The sequence below is a fragment of the Panthera uncia genome, chromosome E3 (assembly GCF_023721935.1).
Source record: "Panthera uncia isolate 11264 chromosome E3, Puncia_PCG_1.0, whole genome shotgun sequence".
Classification (NCBI taxonomy): Eukaryota; Metazoa; Chordata; class Mammalia; order Carnivora; family Felidae; genus Panthera; species Panthera uncia.
In genome coordinates this window covers 18,838,758-18,858,757 of record NC_064815.1, presented here as the reverse complement: position 1 = coordinate 18,858,757, position 20,000 = coordinate 18,838,758, and the positions used below count along the sequence as shown (strand labels likewise).

The following is a 20,000-nucleotide window of genomic DNA, read 5'->3' as shown; positions in this document are numbered from 1 at the left end:
CCTGCTCTCAGGCCACCAGAGTTTCCCTCACCGTCCAGCAGAGGTCACCTCCTGGTGAGACTTGGCCCCTGCTGAGTCTTGGCCTGCATCCCAGATTTGCAGTTGTGATTTATTTCTGGCACGTCAGGCTTCCGTCACCAAGTAGCAAAGCCCGGAGGACGAGCAGCAAGATATCCTACTGTGGCCACGAGTGTCTGCTGAGGACCTGCTTCAGCCTTCAGTTGTCCCCTCTCCCCAAGGGGCTCTGAGACCTTTGGGATTCCTGTCACATTCACTCAAGGGCCTGAGAGGACCTAACAGTGAGTAGCTGGGCTGGTGATGGACAAAAGCCAGGCAACAGGCAGAGAGGGAGAGGCTGTGGGCAGAAAAGATAGAAACATCCAGAGCCATTAGACCCACTTTTCCCTTCCGAAGGCAGCTGGATGCAGAGTGGAAGCATTGACTCTTGAAGCCCCCCTCAGGGTATTTGCCTACAGAAAGGGGGTTCTCTGTTATTGTATTTTCAGACTTTGTGTTTTGGGGAGGGATGTTTTGTTCCAAAAAGGACCAGGTTCCCTACTCCCATCTGGGGACCCTTTCCAAAGGAGTCTTGGGAAAGGTGGGGAGTCGGGGGTGGGAGGGCAGGTAGGGAGGTAGTGGACAGAAGCACAAATGTGGCTCAATCAGGCCTAGAGCAAGGGAGTGGTCCCCCTGCCCCACCCCAGGACAGGTGAATGCAGCCAGAAGTGTGTGAAGCTGGTCAGGCCAGGGAATGGAGCCCCCAGCTGGGATGGCTTCCTGGAATGGGTCCACCACATCCTCTGCCTGTAGAGGGCTGGGGGAAGGGAGAGAACTTGCACTACCCAGCTTTGGGAGGTGGGGGACACAGACACCCATCTTGGGAACTTAAAAGGACCTGCAAGGAAATGGGCTTGTTTTTACAGGAACAGACATTTCTGTGCTCAGTTGGGGCTGCTGACTGGGAAGCCTGTGAGCAAGCAGCCCAGGCGCCTGCTGTTGGCAGAGATTGTTGTTATTCTAATTATTCCTCTGGTAACCAGGCACCCAGCAGTGGGGACACCAGGCTTCCTGGAACAGCTAGCCCTACTTGGCTGGTCAGCAAATTGGCCCGTTTGATAGGCCAGGCCTTCCTGGGCCCAGAAAGGGCAGTAGAAGTGGGGCTAGAGGCAGCTTTGGCCCTGCTGAATGTTGTGCCCATTTTCTATCTGCCCCTCTTTCTGTTGGTAGATGATTTTCTCTGTTCCTCAAATCCTATATCTGAGGTAGGAGTTTAGTACTATGGCGGCCTCTATATTCCTCAGGCAGGGGCGCCTGGGTGGCTCAGTCGGTTGAGTGTCCAGCTTCGGCCCATCTCATGGTTCGTGGATTTGAGCCCTGTGTCAAGCTCTCTGCTGTCGGCACCAAGCCCACTCGGATTCTCTGTCCCCACCCCACCCTACCCCTTGTACTTCCCCCACTCACACTCTCTCTCAAAAATAAATAAACATTTCTATTCCTCAGGCAAAGCTGGCCAGCTCAGCTCCTGTGTCCAGGCCTGAGTATCCTGGCTTTGTACTGCCCCACACTGTGGTGGGACCACTCAGGGCTCACCGGCCATCATTTGGTAGGACATGGGGCATTCCGAGGATACAACCGACCTGCCATCAGAACCCTGAGCCAAAGGGATACCTCCAACTGTTGACTCACATCCAGGGAGCAGCACTGGGCACGGCAGGGAGGAATGGCTGGGACACCCCAGAGATCAGGCTAATGGAGGAGGTGACACCACACACTGACAGGTGATAGCAGAAGCAGGGCCCATTAAGCTCTGCATCCCTCTGAGCACCTGGCAGAGTGCTTCTCAAAAAGCATGAGAGAAAGAAGAGAAAAGAAAGAAGGAGAGAAAGGAAGGAAGGAAGGAAGAAAGGAGGAAAGAAAGGTTAGGAAAGTCCTGGTTGAGAGCAGAATGAGTAAGGAAGGAACAGTGGGAAGCACTGGAAGTGTGTTCCGGAAGGAGGGCTGTTTTCATGGAAGGACAGTTACACTGGGGGAGGTGACAGAGAGGCTCTAGGAGCCCCATACTGAGAAGATGAAATCATGAAGCTTCTCACCTTTCCGCAAGCACAGAGAACAAGCAGAGGAAAAGCAGGACTAGCCTCATCTCCTCAAAGAGAAGAGACAGCCCTTTAATTTGTCCTCTGCAAAGTTCCTCTGGGGTTCTTTCTAAAATCAAGGGTGTGCTGGCCTCATCAGAGCTAACCCTGGGGCTGATGGCCCAGCCTCCTGCCTCTGGCCTGGGCTTAGGCCCGGCCTGCTGTCAGCTGCTTCTACCAGGGGGCGGCAACTTACAGCGAGAACATCTGGGGAGCCACAGGGTTGCCTGGGGTTCACAAAAGTTTGCAGCCAGCAGGAAGACGCAATCTGGGCTCTTTCCAAAGGGTTTTTCAACTCACATTTATTTTGAACGTCCACTATAGGCCTGTTCTGTGCCAGGAGATACAAAGATGAGTGAGAAAGGGTTCCTTCCAGTCCTCAAAGAGCACATCCCTTAGATCAGGACGGCTGCCAGCTTCTTTCCATCTCTCCCCTCAGAGCCCCTCAGAATCACCCCGGAGTAGCTGAGCATGACCCGGGACGAGGCACTGCCAGACTCGTATTCAGCACAGGGCTTCTATGAGAACTATGAGCCCAAGGAGATCCTGGGCAGGTAAGGCCTAGACCTGCCCCAGGAAGTGCTGTCTTAGGCTCCAGCCAGTTCCATGGGCCCATGGGCCCATCCCCAAAGCACTGTCCACTTGGAGAAACCCTCAGTTTGGAGTCCTGCTCTCCTGAACCGGGACAAATGAGAAGGGTATATACCTCTCCCAGCGGAATTCTCCCAGTGCTGTTGACAAGCACTTCCAAACCCACTTTGCACCAGGGTCAGAGATCAGGGGTCAGAGGGAAGGTGATGGCCCTCGATGCCGAGAAAGAGCACTAAACTAGGAGTCAAGAGTCCTAACACCAGGCTTGTTACTCATCAGCTCCAGACAAATCACCCTCCCTCTGCCATCCTCATCCCCCCATCCCCAAAAGCTCCTAGGGAGTTGGTGGATAAGGCAAGACATCTCTGTTGTGCCTTGGACCTGGGATTCTCCCTGGGGTGAGGGGCCCCTGGACCACCTGTACTCTGCACCCGCAGAGGAGTTAGCAGTGTCGTCAGGCGCTGCATCCACAAGCCCACGTGCCAGGAGTATGCTGTGAAGATCATTGACATCACCGGCGGGGGCAGCTTCAGCTCTGCGGAGGTGCAGGAGCTGCGGGAGGCGACACTGAAGGAGGTGGACATCCTGCGCAAGGTCTCGGGGCTCCCCAACATCAGTGAGTAATGGCTCTGGGCCCCAGCAGGGTGCTCCACCATGATTCTGCTCTAATAACCCAAGTCAGGGAGCGCGTGAGGTCCCACCGTGCAGCTAGCCAGGATCCCCAGAGTGTCTCCTGCCCCGGAGACCTTGCCAGCCCAGCACCCTGAGGCTTGAGGTTCCCAGCCGCACCCTCACCACCCTGGAGACTCATCTCTAAGCCTCCTCTTCCAGCCAGCCAGAGGTTTGCAAGCAGAACTGGCGGTGGTTGCGGGTCAGGGAATGGGGGTGTAAGGTCCCGGGCTGGCCCCTCCCTTAGTGGGACTCCTTTGAACACTGTTCTGATACCCCTTCCGGCTCTTGAAGTCAGTCGGAGCAGCTTTAGTACCCTCACCCCTGTGCCCCCCCCGCTGCCTCTGCCCAGGCTCCTCTGCTACCTGAGACGAGTTAGTCATTTCCATTTCAGTACAGCTGAAGGACACATATGAGACCAACACTTTCTTCTTCTTGGTGTTTGATCTGTAAGTACCCAGTCCTGGAGCCAGACACACCCTGGGGCCTGTCGGAGAACCTCCTAGTGTGGTCCCTACCCAGTGCTTCCTGGAGACCAACAGCCAGCTCCCTACACTGTGGAGGCCAAATAGGATCACCAATGCTTCAGGTCAATCAGCCCCGGGGTCAGGCTGCCAGATCTCGAATCCTGGGGCCACCACTTATGAGCTAGATGGTTTCTTTAAGTATCTGTTTTCTCATGGGCATTACAGAAGTAATAATAGCACAGCAAATGGCACAATGTAAATGCTATTAATTATCAACTACAATGTCGATGACGAAGGTGGTCATTCAATACTCATTCTGGACATTGAGGCTATAGCAATGAACAAGACAAAGTCCCAACTTCATGTAATAATTTTCACAGAGAGTGAACAGAAAGCAATGATACATACACACAGTTATGTACATGTACAGATGCATAAAGCAGAGCAGGAGTTAGAGAGAGGTGGGGCTTCTTTAGATGGGGCTGTCAGGGAATGCTCTCCAGAAGGTGACCTGAGCAGAGGCCCAGATGAAGTGAGGGAGGGATCAGAACCAAGACCTGGAGAAGGACCCTTCCAGCAGAAGGACAGAAGGAAGAGCCAGAGCAAGGGCCCCACCGGATGGGCTTCATATATTCCAGGATTGGCAAGGAAACCAGGGTGGAGTGGGGCAAGCTTGTGGAGTTGGCAGAATGTGAGGCCAGTCTGTACTGAAGACCGGATTTTGCAGGCATGTCAGCCATGGCAAGGACTTTGGAGGCATGAACACATCCCTCTTACTTTTGAAAAGCATACTACTGACTATAAGGAGGCAAGAGTGGAAAGGAGGAGGCCAGCAGTATTGAGGCAAGAGGCCCACCAGGGAGGCAAGCAGTAAAGGATGTATTTGGGGTGTGGCTCAAAGACTGACGTCATCGTTGTCGTCATCAATGTCACTATTCCCCTGCTTCGGCACCAACAGGGCTACTGAGACAAGCTCCTTGTCACAGGGTCCACTGCCCACAGTGGGCCTTTCAGCTCTGAGAGCCTCTGTTTTCTCAAGAAAGGAAAAATGATAACAACCACTGTGCCCATCTCACCAGGCTCTAAGTATTGAATTCGACGACACAAAGTGCTCTGTGAACAATGTTTTCAGACTTATCATTTTTATCAGAAAGGCTTCCCAGGGAAGGGAACTGTCCAGCTCCTTGTCGCCCCACTCCATTGAGTCCTCACTAAAGGCTGCATGAACCACCACCATTGTGTGCTGTCTTGATTCCTCCATACATAATAGCTAATTTTAGGGACTGGATTTACTTGAGAAAATTATTCAAATAGGTTTTGTCTTGTTAGAAAGTTTCATACTGTAGCCATGCTGAATATGTGTAGGGTTATTTTCTTCCAGACACAGTATAACCTGGCCTGTGTGTACAATTAAACTGCCAGGTCCATGAGGCAGCAGCCTGCTGTATCTTGCCCCGTCCCCAGTGTTTACTGGTTAATCTTTCTTATGTTGCTAACAATGAGTTATTCTAGTGTCTTTAAAATGGAATTAGAATAATAAAAACTGGATTCACACATGGCCTTTCTGGAACACAGTGTAGATATTGTACAGATAAGGCTCACCTCTGTAAATTCTAAGTTGTCTCCTCAAACAGAACCCCCCTCCCTGCCATACCAGCTAAGCTCAAGGGTTTTCTTGCCTCTATGACAGTGGCCAAATTCCTTTGTGTCCCAGGAATCCTGCTGCTTTCCCTGGAGGGGTGGGTGAGGAGAGCAGGATGTACCTTTCCTCTTTAACCAGGGGAGACTTTCCCAGGGCTGCCCAAGACTTAACCAGCTGCAGCTGTCCCCAGCTCTGCTCGGTAGCACTGCCCTGTAGAGCTCTTGTGGGCAGCTCAAATATCCCTAACCTTTGAAGAAGTTGCTTAGGGAAGCTATTTTTAATGCTGCCCTGAGTTGCCCTCCAGGGTACAACTAGATTGTTTTAGCAGTGACCTCTTTCTACATCATTCCAAGAAGTGGGAAGATTGAACTGTAATTCTTACTCCTAAAATAGGCAAACTTTGCTCTCGCAGCACCTGCACTGTTGCCTCTACTGTCCATTCCTGGGAAAAATCAGGACACTCTTGTCCTGATCTGGATCTGGGGCCTTGGGCCAGTGGCTCAGGGTCCCTCTTTCACCTCCCAGCCCTGATTTTGGCCCTGATAGATCCCAGTCAGTGTGTCACTTCCACAGGTGGGGGGACCTTCAGGCTGGCGCCATCCCACCCCCAGTGGGGGAGACACTCACCCTCGTGCTATCCCACCCTTTCGGTTTCCACTGTTCTTCTAATCTCCCTAGACAACCCCTCTGCTCACTTCCCCAGCTTCTTCCTGCAGCCCTTGGTCCTTCATGGGGAGTGGTCCACTCTGCCTCTGGAGATATGAGGGGAGGAAACAGGTCTCTGGGAGTAGGGTAAGGAGGGGGTGCTCTTGGGACCCATCCAGATACAAACCCGCCATCCCCACAGGATGAAGAGAGGGGAGCTCTTTGATTACCTCACTGAGAAGGTCACTCTGAGCGAGAAGGAAACCAGGTAAGGATCCATTTGCCCCTATTGCCACTCCCTGCCCCAGACTCCTAGTGATACTGGCACCAAGCTCTTGGAGTGAGAGCAGCATGCATTTGTCTGGGCTGGGGGCATGCACTGCTGGCTTTTGTAGCCTCCCTCCCTCTTTGGCTCAGCCTAGATGGTCTCGGCCTGTCCTCCCGCACTGGCAGTCTGGCGGGTATACGGGCTTTGGTCTCCCTGCTTGCTACCGGGCCCTGTGGAATAGGAGATAAGAGTGACATGTGCCTGTCCCACCCCAGAAAGATCATGAGAGCCCTGCTGGAGGTAATCTGCAATTTGCACAAACTCAACATTGTGCATCGGGATCTGAAGCCCGAGAACATCCTCCTGGATGATGACATGAACATCAAGCTCACAGACTTTGGTTTTTCCTGCCAGCTGGAGCCAGGAGAGAAGCTGCGAGGTCTGGTAACGTGGCCTTGGCCCATGTCAGGGGCTCAGGTCTCTCTCATCCACGCTCCCAGGAACAGAGATTGCCTGGATTTCTCCCCTGATTTTCGCTCCCAGAATAAAAATCCTACCATTTCAGGGCTAGGTGTCTCTTCAGGTAAGCCTCCTCCCAGGGCTGAGCCAGGTTCCCACTGCCTGAGTTCCAGGCCGGGATGGCTAGACGTGACTGAGGAAGCAACAGACCCAGCACCCAGGCCCTGCCCTTGGCTCTGAAGCTGGCCAGTGTTAGAAGAGTCCCAGCCCAAGCACCATTTTGCTTTTGTCTCCGTTTTTTTTCTTTGGATCTTCCCCCTTCCAAGTGCCCCCTGCTGACCTGTCCTGAATGTAACTATTTCTGCAGAGGTCTGTGGGACCCCCAGTTACCTGGCCCCTGAGATCATTGAATGCTCCATGAATGATGACCACCCAGGTTATGGGAAGGAAGTGGACATGTAAGTATGTTGGGAAGTGACCCAGAAGGACAGGGATGCCCCCGTGGCTAAGAGCACCTGGCTGGGGAGGGGAGGAAATGGCAGGAGCTACAGCCAGTCCTCCTGCCTTCCTCCCTGTTCCACCTGATACCAGGTGGAGCACAGGCGTCATCATGTACACCTTGCTGGCTGGCTCCCCACCCTTCTGGCACCGGAAACAGATGCTGATGCTGAGGATGATCATGAGTGGCAACTACCAGTTTGGCTCACCTGAATGGGATGATTATTCAGACACAGTGAAGGACTTGGTGAGAGACCAATCCTTCTGGCTCCTCTGCTCAACAGAGCGGGAGTCCACCACGGGGGAGAGAAGCATATCATGCTACAAAATGGAGGACCCTACTGGGAAAGACCTTATGTCTTCTGAAGTGCTGGAGGGGACCCTGCCTTGATGTTTTCAGCTCCCCCTTCCTTATTCTCTCAGGTTTCTCGCTTCTTGGTGGTGAACCCCCGGGGCCGCTGCTCAGCAGAAGAGGCCTTAGCACACCCGTTCTTCCAGCAGTATGTGGTGGAAGAAGTGCGTCACTTCAGCCCCCGGGGCAAGTTCAAGGTACTGAAGCTCCCCTCCCACCCAGGGCAGGACTCAAGTCCAAGCCCCTAAGTCCCTTTCCTTCCCCCAGGGACTCCTTTCACCCACAGGGTTTCCAGAGCACCTGTCCTTCCCCTCCCACCCATCCCTGTGATGGCTCCAGCTCAGTTTCTGACATCAGAGAGGACAGATGTCACCCATCTGGCTCCAAAAGCCCACATCTCTGCAGATGCCGGAGGGGTGGGAATGATAGGGGGGAACACTAGGAAAGGCCCAGCGGTAGGCACACAAGGCTTCATAGCAATCACGCTCAGGGACTCCCTGCACTGGAAGGGGAAGGAGACAGGCCGGCAGGGACGGGGTCCAGCTTCTCAGTTCTGGCTTTCCACAGGTAATTGCTCTAACAGTACTGGCTTCAGTGCGGATCTACTACCAGTACCGCCGGGTGAAGCCGGTGACCCGGGAGATCGTCATCCGTGACCCTTATGCCCTCCGTCCTCTGCGCCGACTCATCGATGCCTATGCTTTCCGCATCTATGGCCACTGGGTGAAGAAGGGGCAGCAGCAGAACCGGGCTGCCCTCTTTGAGAACACACCCAAAGCTGTGCTCCTCTCCCTGGCTGAGGAAGACTACTGAGGGGCCAGCAGGTGGGGTAGGTGGGGCGGGGGGCGGGCAAGGAGGGAAAGCCACAGAAACAGAAGTTGAAGGAGTGAGATCATGTCCAAGCCTCTGTCCAGAGCGGGGTACTTGGGCCTGGCCAGAACCCCTGCACCCGAGGCCCCTATCCCCTCTCAGAGGCTCTGCACAAGGGCAGGGCGCTCCCATCACACGTCATCACATGTTGGTGAGTGTGATGTCCCCATAGAGGGGGACTGCTTCTCTGCTTCCCAGCTGTAAGCACCATCTCAGGTTTTTCTCATGGGAGGCCCAGAGTTCCAGATGCTTGCGTGCCCTTCTCTTAGGGTCCCAGGGTGAGGATAAAAGAGAATAGTCTGAGATACACAATCACAAGAGGTTTTACTGACCTCACAACATCCAGTGACACCATGGGAGCAGGTTCTTTTCTAGGGACATATGTTTAGAGGCATATGGGAGTCCTGATCTGATTAACAATAGAAAGGGAAGGTTCCGGTATTTGTCTGTCTGGAATATCATTTACTTTGTGACTCGCACAATACAGTTCTGTCTGGTAACTAATTCGGCTCCCCTAGACCCTTTTAAGGCTGACATTGTGCTTTAAAGAGCCTGGTTACTGCATTCTATGTACAGTTAGCAGAAATTACGTTCTTTCAGAGGCATGTGAAACACTACAAATGAGGTGAATGAAAGAAGTATTTTCCTTCTACAGCAATTTGCTTGGAAAACAAAGAGAAATGGGGAAATTCTGCCTTGAGAAAACAATGTTGGATCCCTGAATCAAACATTGATTTAAAATTTTTAACAGAGTGCCTTTCAGAGCACTCTGGCCCAATTGTTTGAGTACTGGGCCCTATACAGTTAATATCTGACCTCTAAGAGAAACATCCAGCTCTTGGCCACAATCAATAAGTTGGGCCCCTTCTCCAGGAGACAGTGGCACCCCTCCTCTGAGGTTAGAGTCCTCTCCTGGCCTGGTGAGAGATGCCTGCCACAGAGGAATGGAAGAGGGGTAGGAGGTCATTCCTGAGGCTGAGGTTTAAGAGTCTGGAGTTTGGCTGTGTCTGGAACGTGGCCAGGGAGTGACACGGGCACCATGGGGCTCTTCTCTTTGGCTCTGCATAGCTGTTCACAACTCCCCAGGCAGTCGGCCTGCACTGGATGCACAACGGAAGCCAAGGTTGTCTGAGGCTGAATCTGGAGTGTTGCCCATCCTGGCACCAGAGAAGAGGAGAAAGAATGGACATTTGTTGAAAAGGGGCCTGGAGTCTTACTCCACTTTCCTGCTCTACCTCCTAGGGCCTGCTGTGGTCCAGGGTATGGGAGGACATAGTCTAGAAAGAAGCCTGGGGTGAGGGCGCTCCTGGGGCAATGGGGAGAAGGGCCCTGGGACAGGGTGGAGGAAGTGTGAGTGAATAGCCCTGAGAATCTGCTCTGGAAGGCAGGAAGGGCAATGACTAGTAACTTTAGCTGCTGGTGGTTTAGAATAACTCAGTCAAAACAAACAAAAAGTCCTGTCAGTAAGAAGCAAAATGTTGTAGTGCCAGTGAGTACTTCATACTTTTTAATGAACTTTCACATATGCTCCTTCATTTGCCATTTCTCAATAGCTCTGGAAGGGAGGGTCTGTTCACCATTTTAGAGACCCAGCAGATACTAGAAAGATGTAAATATCCTGCCCAGAGCCAACTACTGCTTCATGGGCACAAGAGATTCAGTGGCAAACCCAGCTTCCTGGTTCCCAGGCTAGTATCTTCTCCATTACTTTGTCCTAAAAAAAGGAGGTGAGAGAAAGTCTTGGGCCTCAATGTGTCAAAGAAACGTCTGCAAACCTGACTTCCCGAGGCCACAGAAACTGTGGTCTCTTTTTAATCCTTATGGAACCCGGAATGGGAGGAATCACAGGGAGATCAATCAAAATAAATGTACAGATGAGAGTGTAGAGACAGTCCCAGCAGGAGACTCAGGTGCTAGCACTAATCATCTGTGTGAAATGAGCAGGTCCCAGCACCTCCCTGAGCCTAATTTTCCTTGACGGTAAAACAAAATGGTTACAGAAAACGACTCTTCATGTGCTTTCCAGTTTGAAGGGTCAATATTTCCATGACCCCAGGCCATAACCTATTTATGTGGCCATTCTACCCCGTCTCCGCACACCCAGTTAGGAGGACAAGAACAGAAAGAAAACCTTATGGTTTGGGACACAAAGTCTTTCTGGGTGCTAAGAGCTGGCAAGAAAAGGCACAAGTCGCCCTGGGCTCTTTTGCTTCTCATGGCAAGTGCTGCTTGTTCTCTTTTCTGTGCCCAACTCTGGGTGCAGACGGAGGTGTGGAAGCAGTGCCAACACCAGCTCTGGCGCTGTCTGTGCTCTGGGAGACCAGGACCTGACCCTCAGCCCCCAGATCCCAGGCTTCTTACCTGGTGGTGACCCGGGCCCGGTGGTTGGCGGAGCCATCAGCTGTGTCGATCCAGGATGCCCCCCGGAGGACACGCATGTCCTGGTCAGTGGCCGGGTATGGTGATGCCGTCCACTCCCACACGTTGCCCATGAGGTCATAGAGCCCTACAGCACAGCAGGGTGGGGGTCAGTCCCAGGCTGGCTAGTATCCCCCCCCCCCCCCCCCGCCCCCACTTATGAAGTCTTTAGGGGAGGAAATGCTTCTCTGGTGGTGTTTCTTTCTGCCTCATTGATCAACAGAATGATCCCACCAAACAATTTGTGAGTGTTGACAGCAATGTGATAGGAAATCTTACCATAGTTATTCTGTGGGGGGAAAGCATTCACTGGGGAGACTCCATGGAAGCCATCCTCAGCTTTGTCACCCTTGGGGAACTTTCCCTGAGAAGGAGAAATTTAGACTAAAGTATTTACCATCCTGTTCCAAGGCAGGTGTCCCTGTCTACCCAGAGGAAAACCAAGGTCACTTGCTGTGTCATCTGGGGTGAGGTGAGGGGTATGGGGCAGTGTTCTGAGATACCCATCCTGAGCTCCCAAACTAGTCACCTCATGTCTTCCACCATCACCTCCTGGCTGGATTAGGACGGGTATGCTTTCCCCTGTGCCCACAGGGGTCTAGAACAAGCCTACCCCACTCCCACTTTCTCCACTCTCAGCAGCTCCCACTCCTCTGCCTTGGACCCCATGCGCTTCGGTGCCTTGGGAAGAAAGGCTCTCCTCCCCTCCTCTGTGGTCAGCACCACCTGCCATCTGCAGAACAACCAATGCCCACCCTGTGCTCTCCTGTAACACCTCTTCCCCTTCTACCACCAACAGGTGTAACTCTCCCTCGTCTGCCCTGACTCTATCCTCATCTGTTCTTACCACCAAAATTCCTGAAAAAAAGGACCCTATATTTGCTGATGCGATGTGTCCAATGTGTTCATTCTTCTCATTAAAACTGGAATTCGTCTTCCACTAGTCTATGGAAGCTGCTCTTACTAAAGGGGAGATAGAAGGGGCAATAGCTACTACGTGCTAGGGCTGCTACATTTATCGCTTTTAATTTAATACTTACAAGGTTGTGAGGCAAGTATTTTCTCCCTTTAAAAAACTGGCAACTGAGGCTCAAAATGGCTAACTTATCAAAGATTACAGTGAAGAAGTCAGATCTGTCTTTTTGCAAAGCTCTGATCCAAAGATCATCTAAGATCAGTTTATCCTTCAGGTCCTTTTTAATGCTACCCCCTGAAACGCTGACGCTGTACCACCTCACTCTACAGAGTCTCCCTGGGAGATGACATTCTTGCCCAAGATGTATGCTGATGACTCCCAAACCACTTGCTCTGACCCAGACCTCTGTCCTAAGTTCCAGACTCATATTTTTGACTCTCAGCATATAAATGACCCAAAGGCACCTTAAACTAAGCTGATCCTACAGTGATCAAGTTCTAGCCCTCTGACCCCAAATGCATATCATCTATTCTGGATAATCGTACACCATCATCCTGTTGCCCAAGCTTAGATTCATGCTCGAACCCAACTCTCTTTCACCTCTCCACATCTGATTAATTACCAAACCCTGTCTATCTTCTCAGGCACGCCTCTTCCATTTGGCTTCCTCTCCATCCTGCTGCTACTTAATTCACATGCTCAAAATCCCCTGTGCCATTGCCACAGCCTCAAATTCAGAGAACCACCCCCCGCCCCCGCACTGCCACCATTGCAGCTGTACTTCATTGGGTCCTGCGCAAATTAGCAACTAGCATACTCCCTAAATCAAAGCTGCTTTTAGTCCCCTCTGTTGACTCCCCACTGCCTACAGGGTAAGATATACCCGTATCTTGGCACACCTGGTCCTTCATAATCTGCTTACAACCCACTGCCTACATCATCTCCTACACCCCCCATTTCACTGTGCTCCAGCCTCTCTGAATTTGTCCCATCTCTGAACACACAGTACCCTTTCCTAATACAATGCTTGCACTCATGTTGTTCCTTCAGCTGATAATGCCCTTTCCTACACTTTTCACTTGGCAAATTCCAATCTCCATCAGGTTCAATGTCATCTTCTCTGTAAAGTCACCCCCAGCTCTCTCAGGCAGTCATTTACTCCTGCAACTCTTCAGTATGTAGCCCTACCACACTGTCTTTTGCTTTACCAGTTTAGTAGTTTATCAATCCCATTAGAACACAAAGCTCTCTGAGTCCCACAGCCCAATGTGCCGCCTAGCCTACAGCAGGTTTCGATCAAGGTTTTGAGAAGGGAGAGGGGTGAGGAATGTATGTCTTACCTGCCATAGGTTGGTGCGGTTTGGCTGGAACTGGTTTCCCCATGGGTAAACCTGACCTGCCAAGAGAGCAAGGAGATAGCAGGGGTGGGAGAGATGAAGGGTTGTGGAACAAGGGAAAGACAGAAATAGTGAGGGAACCAAAAGGAAGTCAGAAGGTGATGACAAAAGAAGAGAGAGATTACTTTTATTTCCCAGGCCTGTCCCTTCCCCTCACTGTACTGCACTCAGAGCCCCTGGCCTCCTGATCTGCTCCAGGACAGTGCAATCCCAATTGTGGTCCTGACTCATGCCAGTCTGTAAACTAACTGTTACTGGATCATGTCCAGATTAAGTACAGAAACTGGGGGTAAGAATGAAGAAACTTGTCAACTAGACTTAAATTGGATAAACAAACAAGCAATCTTATTATTCACATTAATAATTTTGACTACTGGGATAGCTGGTGTTCATTCAAAGAGTAGCAGAGGTGTTGAACACGGGGAGTTGCCTCTTCCTGCTCCTAACTTTTTGTTTAGTTGGGATTGCAGAACAACAGAGTTATGACCAAATAGTGATTCTTTAGTCCCTTTACACCTATGGAAAAGGCAGTCTAGGTAGTGCTTTTCTTTCCCCCTTGCTATGGTGTTCTGATCATTTACTGAAATGTAACATGTCTGGGTGCAATCTCCAAAAATGACAAATTTTCTGTCTGTTCCTTCATTCCATTTTTCCAGTTAGTAATTTTTATGGCATTGTACATTAGTATGGGTGTGAGATGGATGAGAATTGAAAACAGAACAACCGACCCTTTGCCACACAGTTTAGAAGACTGCTCTCGGGGGTATGGACCCTTCCCACCCTTCAAAGCCCCCCATGCAGGGCAGTATGGGAGAAGAATAAAGGGGAGTCGCGCTGCCGACTCTATACCCGTCAAGCCCCCTCGGGCAGCAAACTCCCACTCTTCCTCGGTGGGCAGCCGTTTCCCCCGCCAAGCACAGTAGGCACGAGCGTCATTCCAGCTCACGTGTACCACTGGGAGCTCCAGTCTCTCTCGGATGCCAGAGCCAGGACCTGCAGGCTGACAGCCAGGATGAAGTGAGACAGACTTCTGGGAGCTCATGGAAGTGTGAGGAAGGCTAGGCTTAAGGTGCCTGAGTTCAGCTTTTACCACTAGATGGAGCAAGGAAGTTGGAGGAGACAGCCTGGTGAGCGCGGAGAGGCCCAGAGTCAGAAAGGGAAAAGTGGGGTGGGCGATGGGAAAAAAGATCAGGGCACAGGAAATAGAGTTGCTTGGCTGTGTCCTCAAAATTTATGGTCATCCGTTTTGATTCCATATTTCTAGATGGGCAAGGGGTCTAGGGAAGCCAGGCCTCCAGAGTAAGAGTCAACAGGGGCAGAAAACAAGGCAGAGGAACCAACCCTTACCTGTCTCCAGAATGCCCTTTCCACTGGAAGCCACCAGAGAACAGACTGCAAAAAAAGGAAAAGGCATGACTGCAAGATGCTCTGACCCAGCAAGGTCACCTTCCTGACTGACACACAGGAGGCAGAGCAGACACTTTAGGCTGAGACTCGGGTGGTCCAAGTGGGGCTGTTTCTGGAACCTTTAAAGCAGGACATCTCATGACCGTTATTGGAGGGGATGTTGAGATGTTCTCTTGTCAGTTCATGGAGTAACTTGAACCCTACATGTGACCAGATCACCAGACTTTTTACAAAGTCTCTCTATGCAGAAACCAGCACAAGGTTAACGTCTCGGGAGTGTGTGTTCATCTGACTCTTCCAGGGAGGATCTCTCTTGCTTCCTCCCTGCCTGCGGCTCTCAGGGGTGATTCTTTCTTGTGGCCCAGGTGACCCCATAACCCACAGGATTCTCTGTCCAGGGCCCACTCCTTCAGCTGAAAGCCCAGGTTCTCTCACCTCCATCTGATGGGCCACTTTGTTTCTAAGCTCATCCGAGACAAAGTCCTCAAAGACAAAACTCCATCCAAACTCCTCAGCCTCTGTCCGGTACTTTTTTTCCCTGACGAACTCCCTGAAAAGAGATATTTCACTTGGTTAAGCTGCTACAGTTCCAGGTCCCACTGTCACCCCCTCCTGTTCCAGAAAACCTCATATATCCTTCACCTTTAAGTCACACATCACAGAGTTTCCATCAACAACAAGGAATTGACATTGAAGTCTGAGTAGGAGATTTTCCTTTAAAATCTGTTGCTGTATGTGTAATTCATGTAGAGTAAAATTCACTCTTTTTAGTGCAGTTTTGACAAAACTTATAGTCATTATCACAATCAAGATATAGAGCAAATCTATCAACCACCTCCAAAAATTCCCTCATTGCCTCTGCAACCATTGCTGTTTTTTGTCCCTAGTTTTGCCTTTCCCAGAATATAAATTCACATACATCGAATCATACAGTATGTAGCTTTAGAGTCTGGCTTCTTCCATTTAGCATAATGCTTCGTTGCCAGTATTAGTTTGTTCCTCTGTTTACAGAGTACCATTTTATTGTGTGGAGGTTCTGTATTTTGCTTATCCCTTCACCACTTGCGGGTCATTTGGGTTATCTCCAGCTTTTGGAGATTATGAATAAAACAGCTGAGAAGATTTAAGGGTGGGGAACAGGTCTGTTTTCTGAAAGGTCTTCATCACATCCCCACTCTCACAACAATCATGAGAGGGAGGCAGAACGTGATTATCTCCATCTAACAAATGAAAAAAAAACCGGAATCAAATAAGAATGATGTACTGAAATTTTAGAATGGATTTTCACACAGTTTGGTATGGTTTAGCAAATTTTAGCACGTAAAATTTCCAGCGTAAGATGGATTGTTTTCACTGGGCTAATAGTACCCCATCTGTGCCAGCCCTCTGACATGAGGAGACATTGTTCACCCATCAAAGGGGCATTGAGAATGGAGGAGGTGATCACATGTGGTAGCAACAGCTATTCACCAACCTCAGAGCATCTGAGTAGTTTGAAAATCTTTCACCAGAGAGGCAGAGACAAATCATGGGGGTTCTAAGCAAAGTTTAGGGGCTTGCTGGAGGTCTATCATAAAATAGGTCATTAAAAATAACAAATAAATAAATAAATAAATAAATAAATAAAAATAGGTCATAATTTGAAATATAAAAGAACACACACTGTTCATCTATCTAGCTAGCTATTTCTGGTTGTCATGATGTGGTGCAAACCTGATCAAAAGTGATTTCTCCTTCAATTTTAATAACTTTTCTGTTTAAAAATACTTTTAAAAAGCACATATAAGCATAGAGTGCTGGTTGGCTCAGTCAGTTAAGCGTCTGACTCTTGGTTTTGGCTCAAGTCATGATCTTACAGTTCGTGAGTTCGAACCCTGCACCGGCTGTATGCAGCCTGCTTGGAACTGTCTCTCTCCCCGCCTTTCTCTTCTTCTCCCTTGCACTCATTCTCTCTCTCACTCTCAAAATAAATAAATACTTAACAAAAAAGCACATATGTGTAATGCACATTGTATTATAGAAAAATGAGAAAGCACAAGTATATGAAAAGAAAAAAAACTGAAATCATCCATTATCAGACCAACTAAGATATATATATATATCCCTTACATAGTTTTCCCCGTCCCCCCCCCCCCCCCCCCCCCGGAAGGATTTTTAAATACCTTTAATAAGGTGCTTCCCTGGAATTATTTTCATTTGGAAGTCACAAAAACATGGGCAAAATCTGTAAACTAACACAATGCTGCATCTCCCAGTTCTTTTTTTTTTTTTTTTAATTTTTTTAATGTTTATCTATGTTTGAGAGACAGAGAGAGACAGAGTGTGAGCGGGTGAGGGGCAGAGAGAGAGGGAGACACAGAATCCAAAGCAGGCTCCAGGCTCCAAGCTGTCAGCACAGAGTCCAACGCGGGGCTCAAACTCACGAACTGTGAGACCATGACCTGAGCGAAGTCAGACACGTAACCGACTGAGCCACCCAGGTGCCACAAATACACCAATAATTCTTACGCTTACTCTGTCTCCTGAGTAAATTTTTCCCTGTAAATTTTTATCTTAAAGAGTTTTAAGGCCACAATGCAACACATAAGTCATTTCCCACATTTGCTTTGTCTTCCTGTTCCCTCCTCTTCCTTTTCCCACTCCTCCCTCTCTATATTCTCCCTGTATCATTTGAAGGTAAGTTACAGGTATCACCTGGATCATTCCCCACTTTAGCCTTTGCAAAACATACCACCTTGAGGAAAGTGAGGCAGCTCAACGAGGCTTCCTAGACTGAGTTGGAATCACAATGCTTGTCCTAAAACAATGCCAGTTCCATAAGTAAATATAAAGGATATTTAAAGACTCCCAGCTACCATGACCCTTCTCCCAATCCCTTTTCCCTGTGGAAGAGGTTTTTGTTAAGTGTTTGACTTCTGCCCCTATTTCTCAGTGTTATATCCAGTGTAATGGAAAATCCACTGGCTCAAGGGTCAGAGGGTTTGAGTTCCAGGTCCAGCTCTGCCATAAACAGAGTCTCCAGACTTCAGATTCTTCACCTGAAAAATGGAGACAGCACTTATCCCATATTACTATTGCAAAGATGATATGTAATAGTGAACAAGCTAGTTTCCTTTTAGCTATCAGGAACGAAAATCAGAAAGAGCCTTTACCGCTCCTAGAATACCTGATGTACCTGAAATCTTTGTTGGTGACAGGAAATACATCAATGGCAAAGGGTTTTACTGTCACCTCCCGGACAGGCCCTTCACCATCTCTGCCATCTGGTGAATTTGTTCCCATCTGGAATCTCCCACCTGGTAGCTGGACCATGCTGGTAGCCTGCCCATTCCCTGCAGAGAAAAAGGAGCATCATCAGTAATACATGAATATATATAAACCAAGTGACAATATTTGGATCATACGTAATATTCATAATGATGTAATGAAAAAAAAAGGCGGCTTAGAAATTTGGCTTTAAATTTTTGTTCTGCCACTTAATTTGTTGGGTGACCTTATGCAAATAAGTCAGTCTGAGTTTTGGTTTCTTCACCTACATCTAGCTATTTCATAGGTGTGGCTGTATAAATTAAAATTAACATGTGTGAAACGTTGTGAGTGCATTCTAATTATTCAACAAATGTTTATTTTCTTTCTTACTGCTCTATTTCTGTACACAACTCTTTGTCCCAGCTAGGTAAATCTAGACACTATACCCTGAAATACATCTAGCACCTCTCTACCCACACTTCTGCTCAAGTTGTTTCTCTGCCTCTTCCTCCCCATTTCTGAATGATTTTCACTATTATATCACATGCTCCAGAAAGAAAAGGACTACACTTATTTTGCCAGTGTATTCCTGGCATCTAGCACAAGAGCACGATAATTAGCAAATAACTGAATGAGGTCCTTCATAGCTACTGTTTGAACACCTCAGAAAATCAGAATTAAAGGTATCTTTATTGTTTATTTTTTTAACTTTTGTTGTTGTTGTTGAGAGACTGAGAGCACGAGTGGGGGAAGGGCAGAGAGAGAGGGAGGCACAGAATCTAAAGCAGGCTCCAGGCTCTCAGCTGTCAGCACAGAGTCCAATACGGGGCTCGAACCCATGATCTGACTGAGCCACCCAGGCGCCTCAAAAGGATCTTTAATTCAACCCCCTTATTTAACAGGAAAAAACCAAGACCCAAAAAAGAGAAACCACTTAAAGAACTAGTTAGCAGGGACAGCACTAGATCCAGGTCTCCTTACTTCCAGGTCAGCACTATTTCCAACCTGCTACACTTGTCTTCACACTTTGGGGTGTTATGTTTCTGCCTAAGGATGTCTAAGTATTATAAGTTCCTCAATGGCCGAGTCTACCATTTTTCATGTTTCTCTGTCTTTAGCCTTCTTATTCTCATTCTGACACACACTGATGATTTCATCTACTTCAAGGGAGAAAAAATTTTACAGGGAAATCTCAGATTAAAAGGGAATTAAGAAACAACATATAACTGCAATGTATGAACTCTGACATTAACTCAGTAAGTAAACCATAACAAACACAGTAGATGAATTTGAACACTAACTGTATGTTTAAGGATATTAATGACAACTGTTAGTTTTTTAAGGTAGAGAAAGAGTATGGTGGGTTTTTTTCATGACTTCTTGTCTTTTTGGCTATTCATGCTGTGTATTTACAAATAAAATTGTGTCGTGTCTGGATTCACTTCAAAAAGGCCCCAGGGAAGGAGAAAGTGATATACCAAAATAGCAAGATTAGTTATAAACTGGCGCCTGTTTTTAAGCTGGGTTACCGGTTCATAGGAGGAGGTGTTTTTATATTCTTTTACACTATGTTCGAAAGATTCCAAAATAAATTAAAAGTGAAAAAGCAGTTTGATAGGATATGAGCATTAACCATCTTGCCAAGTTGGCTGCCTCTGGCTGCTCCAAGCCCATCCCGGAAGCGGGCGGAGGGGCCACGGTCTCTTTCCCGACCTGGCAGGGCACCCACCCCTTCCCTGATGTTTCCTGGGGCACACAGGGTCAGGGGACAGGCCAGCACACTGACCTAGCTCGAGCCACGGGCCAGACAGGAGCAGCGGCAGAATCAGCAGCGGTGGCGAGGGGCCCATGCCGGTAACAGGAGCAGCACGCCGCACCGTAAAGCCCTTCTGCGCCTGCGCCCTGCGTGCACCGCTTCGGCCACCGTATCGCTGGCAACGCCTCCTTAGCGTTTCCCTTACAACCCCCTTTGGTCAAAAGGGCTTGGTTAGTCCCAGGCTGTGGCTGGGTATAGAACTTG

At 49.2% G+C, this 20,000-nt stretch overlaps 2 protein-coding genes and 1 long non-coding RNA gene across 4 annotated transcripts; 2 read left to right on the top strand and 1 right to left on the bottom strand.

Moving 5' to 3' along the window:
• Nucleotides 1-9,592, top strand: PHKG1 (phosphorylase kinase catalytic subunit gamma 1). The gene is made up of 10 exons (XM_049638743.1): nt 1-299; nt 2,572-2,686; nt 3,161-3,339; nt 3,787-3,841; nt 6,349-6,414; nt 6,690-6,853; nt 7,241-7,331; nt 7,465-7,618; nt 7,795-7,920; nt 8,291-9,592. Exons 2-10 carry the CDS (start codon nt 2,604-2,606, stop codon nt 8,534-8,536), a joined length of 1,164 nt encoding a protein of 387 aa, XP_049494700.1. The 5' UTR covers nt 1-299; nt 2,572-2,603; the 3' UTR covers nt 8,537-9,592.
• Nucleotides 9,568-19,891, bottom strand: SUMF2 (sulfatase modifying factor 2). 2 transcript variants are annotated; one of them, XM_049638744.1, is made up of 9 exons: nt 19,767-19,886; nt 17,907-18,063; nt 15,167-15,281; nt 14,672-14,716; nt 14,174-14,324; nt 13,268-13,323; nt 11,291-11,375; nt 10,955-11,099; nt 9,568-9,750 (listed from the first exon to the last, which is right to left on the bottom strand). In XM_049638744.1, the coding sequence occupies exons 1-9, from the start codon at nt 19,828-19,830 to the stop codon at nt 9,666-9,668; spliced, it is 903 nt and encodes a 300-aa protein (XP_049494701.1). In that variant the 5' UTR covers nt 19,831-19,886; the 3' UTR covers nt 9,568-9,665. The 2 variants fall into 2 exon arrangements, with proteins under 2 accessions (XP_049494701.1, XP_049494702.1); XM_049638745.1 differs by lacking the exon at nt 9,568-9,750 and adding an exon at nt 10,063-10,307 and having other exon boundaries at nt 19,767-19,891.
• Nucleotides 11,153-11,949, top strand: LOC125928151 (uncharacterized). The gene is made up of 3 exons (XR_007459573.1): nt 11,153-11,255; nt 11,423-11,581; nt 11,811-11,949. It is a non-coding gene; the product is annotated as an uncharacterized LOC125928151 (long non-coding RNA).
• Nucleotides 19,892-20,000: the final 109 nt, after the last annotated feature.

Bases quoted from the DNA above. Each gene is read 5' to 3' on its own strand.
- SUMF2 (XM_049638744.1), bottom strand. From the start codon at position 19,830: ATGGGCCCCTCGCCACCGCTGCTGATTCTGCCGCTGCTCCTGTCTGGC. The intron at 14,717-15,166 runs GTGAGAGAACCT...CTTTTTTTGCAG, and splicing joins AAGTGGCCCATCAGATGGAG to TCTGTTCTCTGGTGGCTTCC. The intron at 11,100-11,290 runs GTAAGATTTCCT...GCTGTGCTGTAG, and splicing joins CCCCCCACAGAATAACTATG to GGCTCTATGACCTCATGGGC.
- PHKG1 (XM_049638743.1), top strand. From the start codon at position 2,604: ATGACCCGGGACGAGGCACTGCCAGACTCGTATTCAGCACAGGGCTTC. The intron at 2,687-3,160 runs GTAAGGCCTAGA...CTGCACCCGCAG, and splicing joins CCCAAGGAGATCCTGGGCAG to AGGAGTTAGCAGTGTCGTCA. The intron at 7,332-7,464 runs GTAAGTATGTTG...ACCTGATACCAG, and splicing joins TATGGGAAGGAAGTGGACAT to GTGGAGCACAGGCGTCATCA.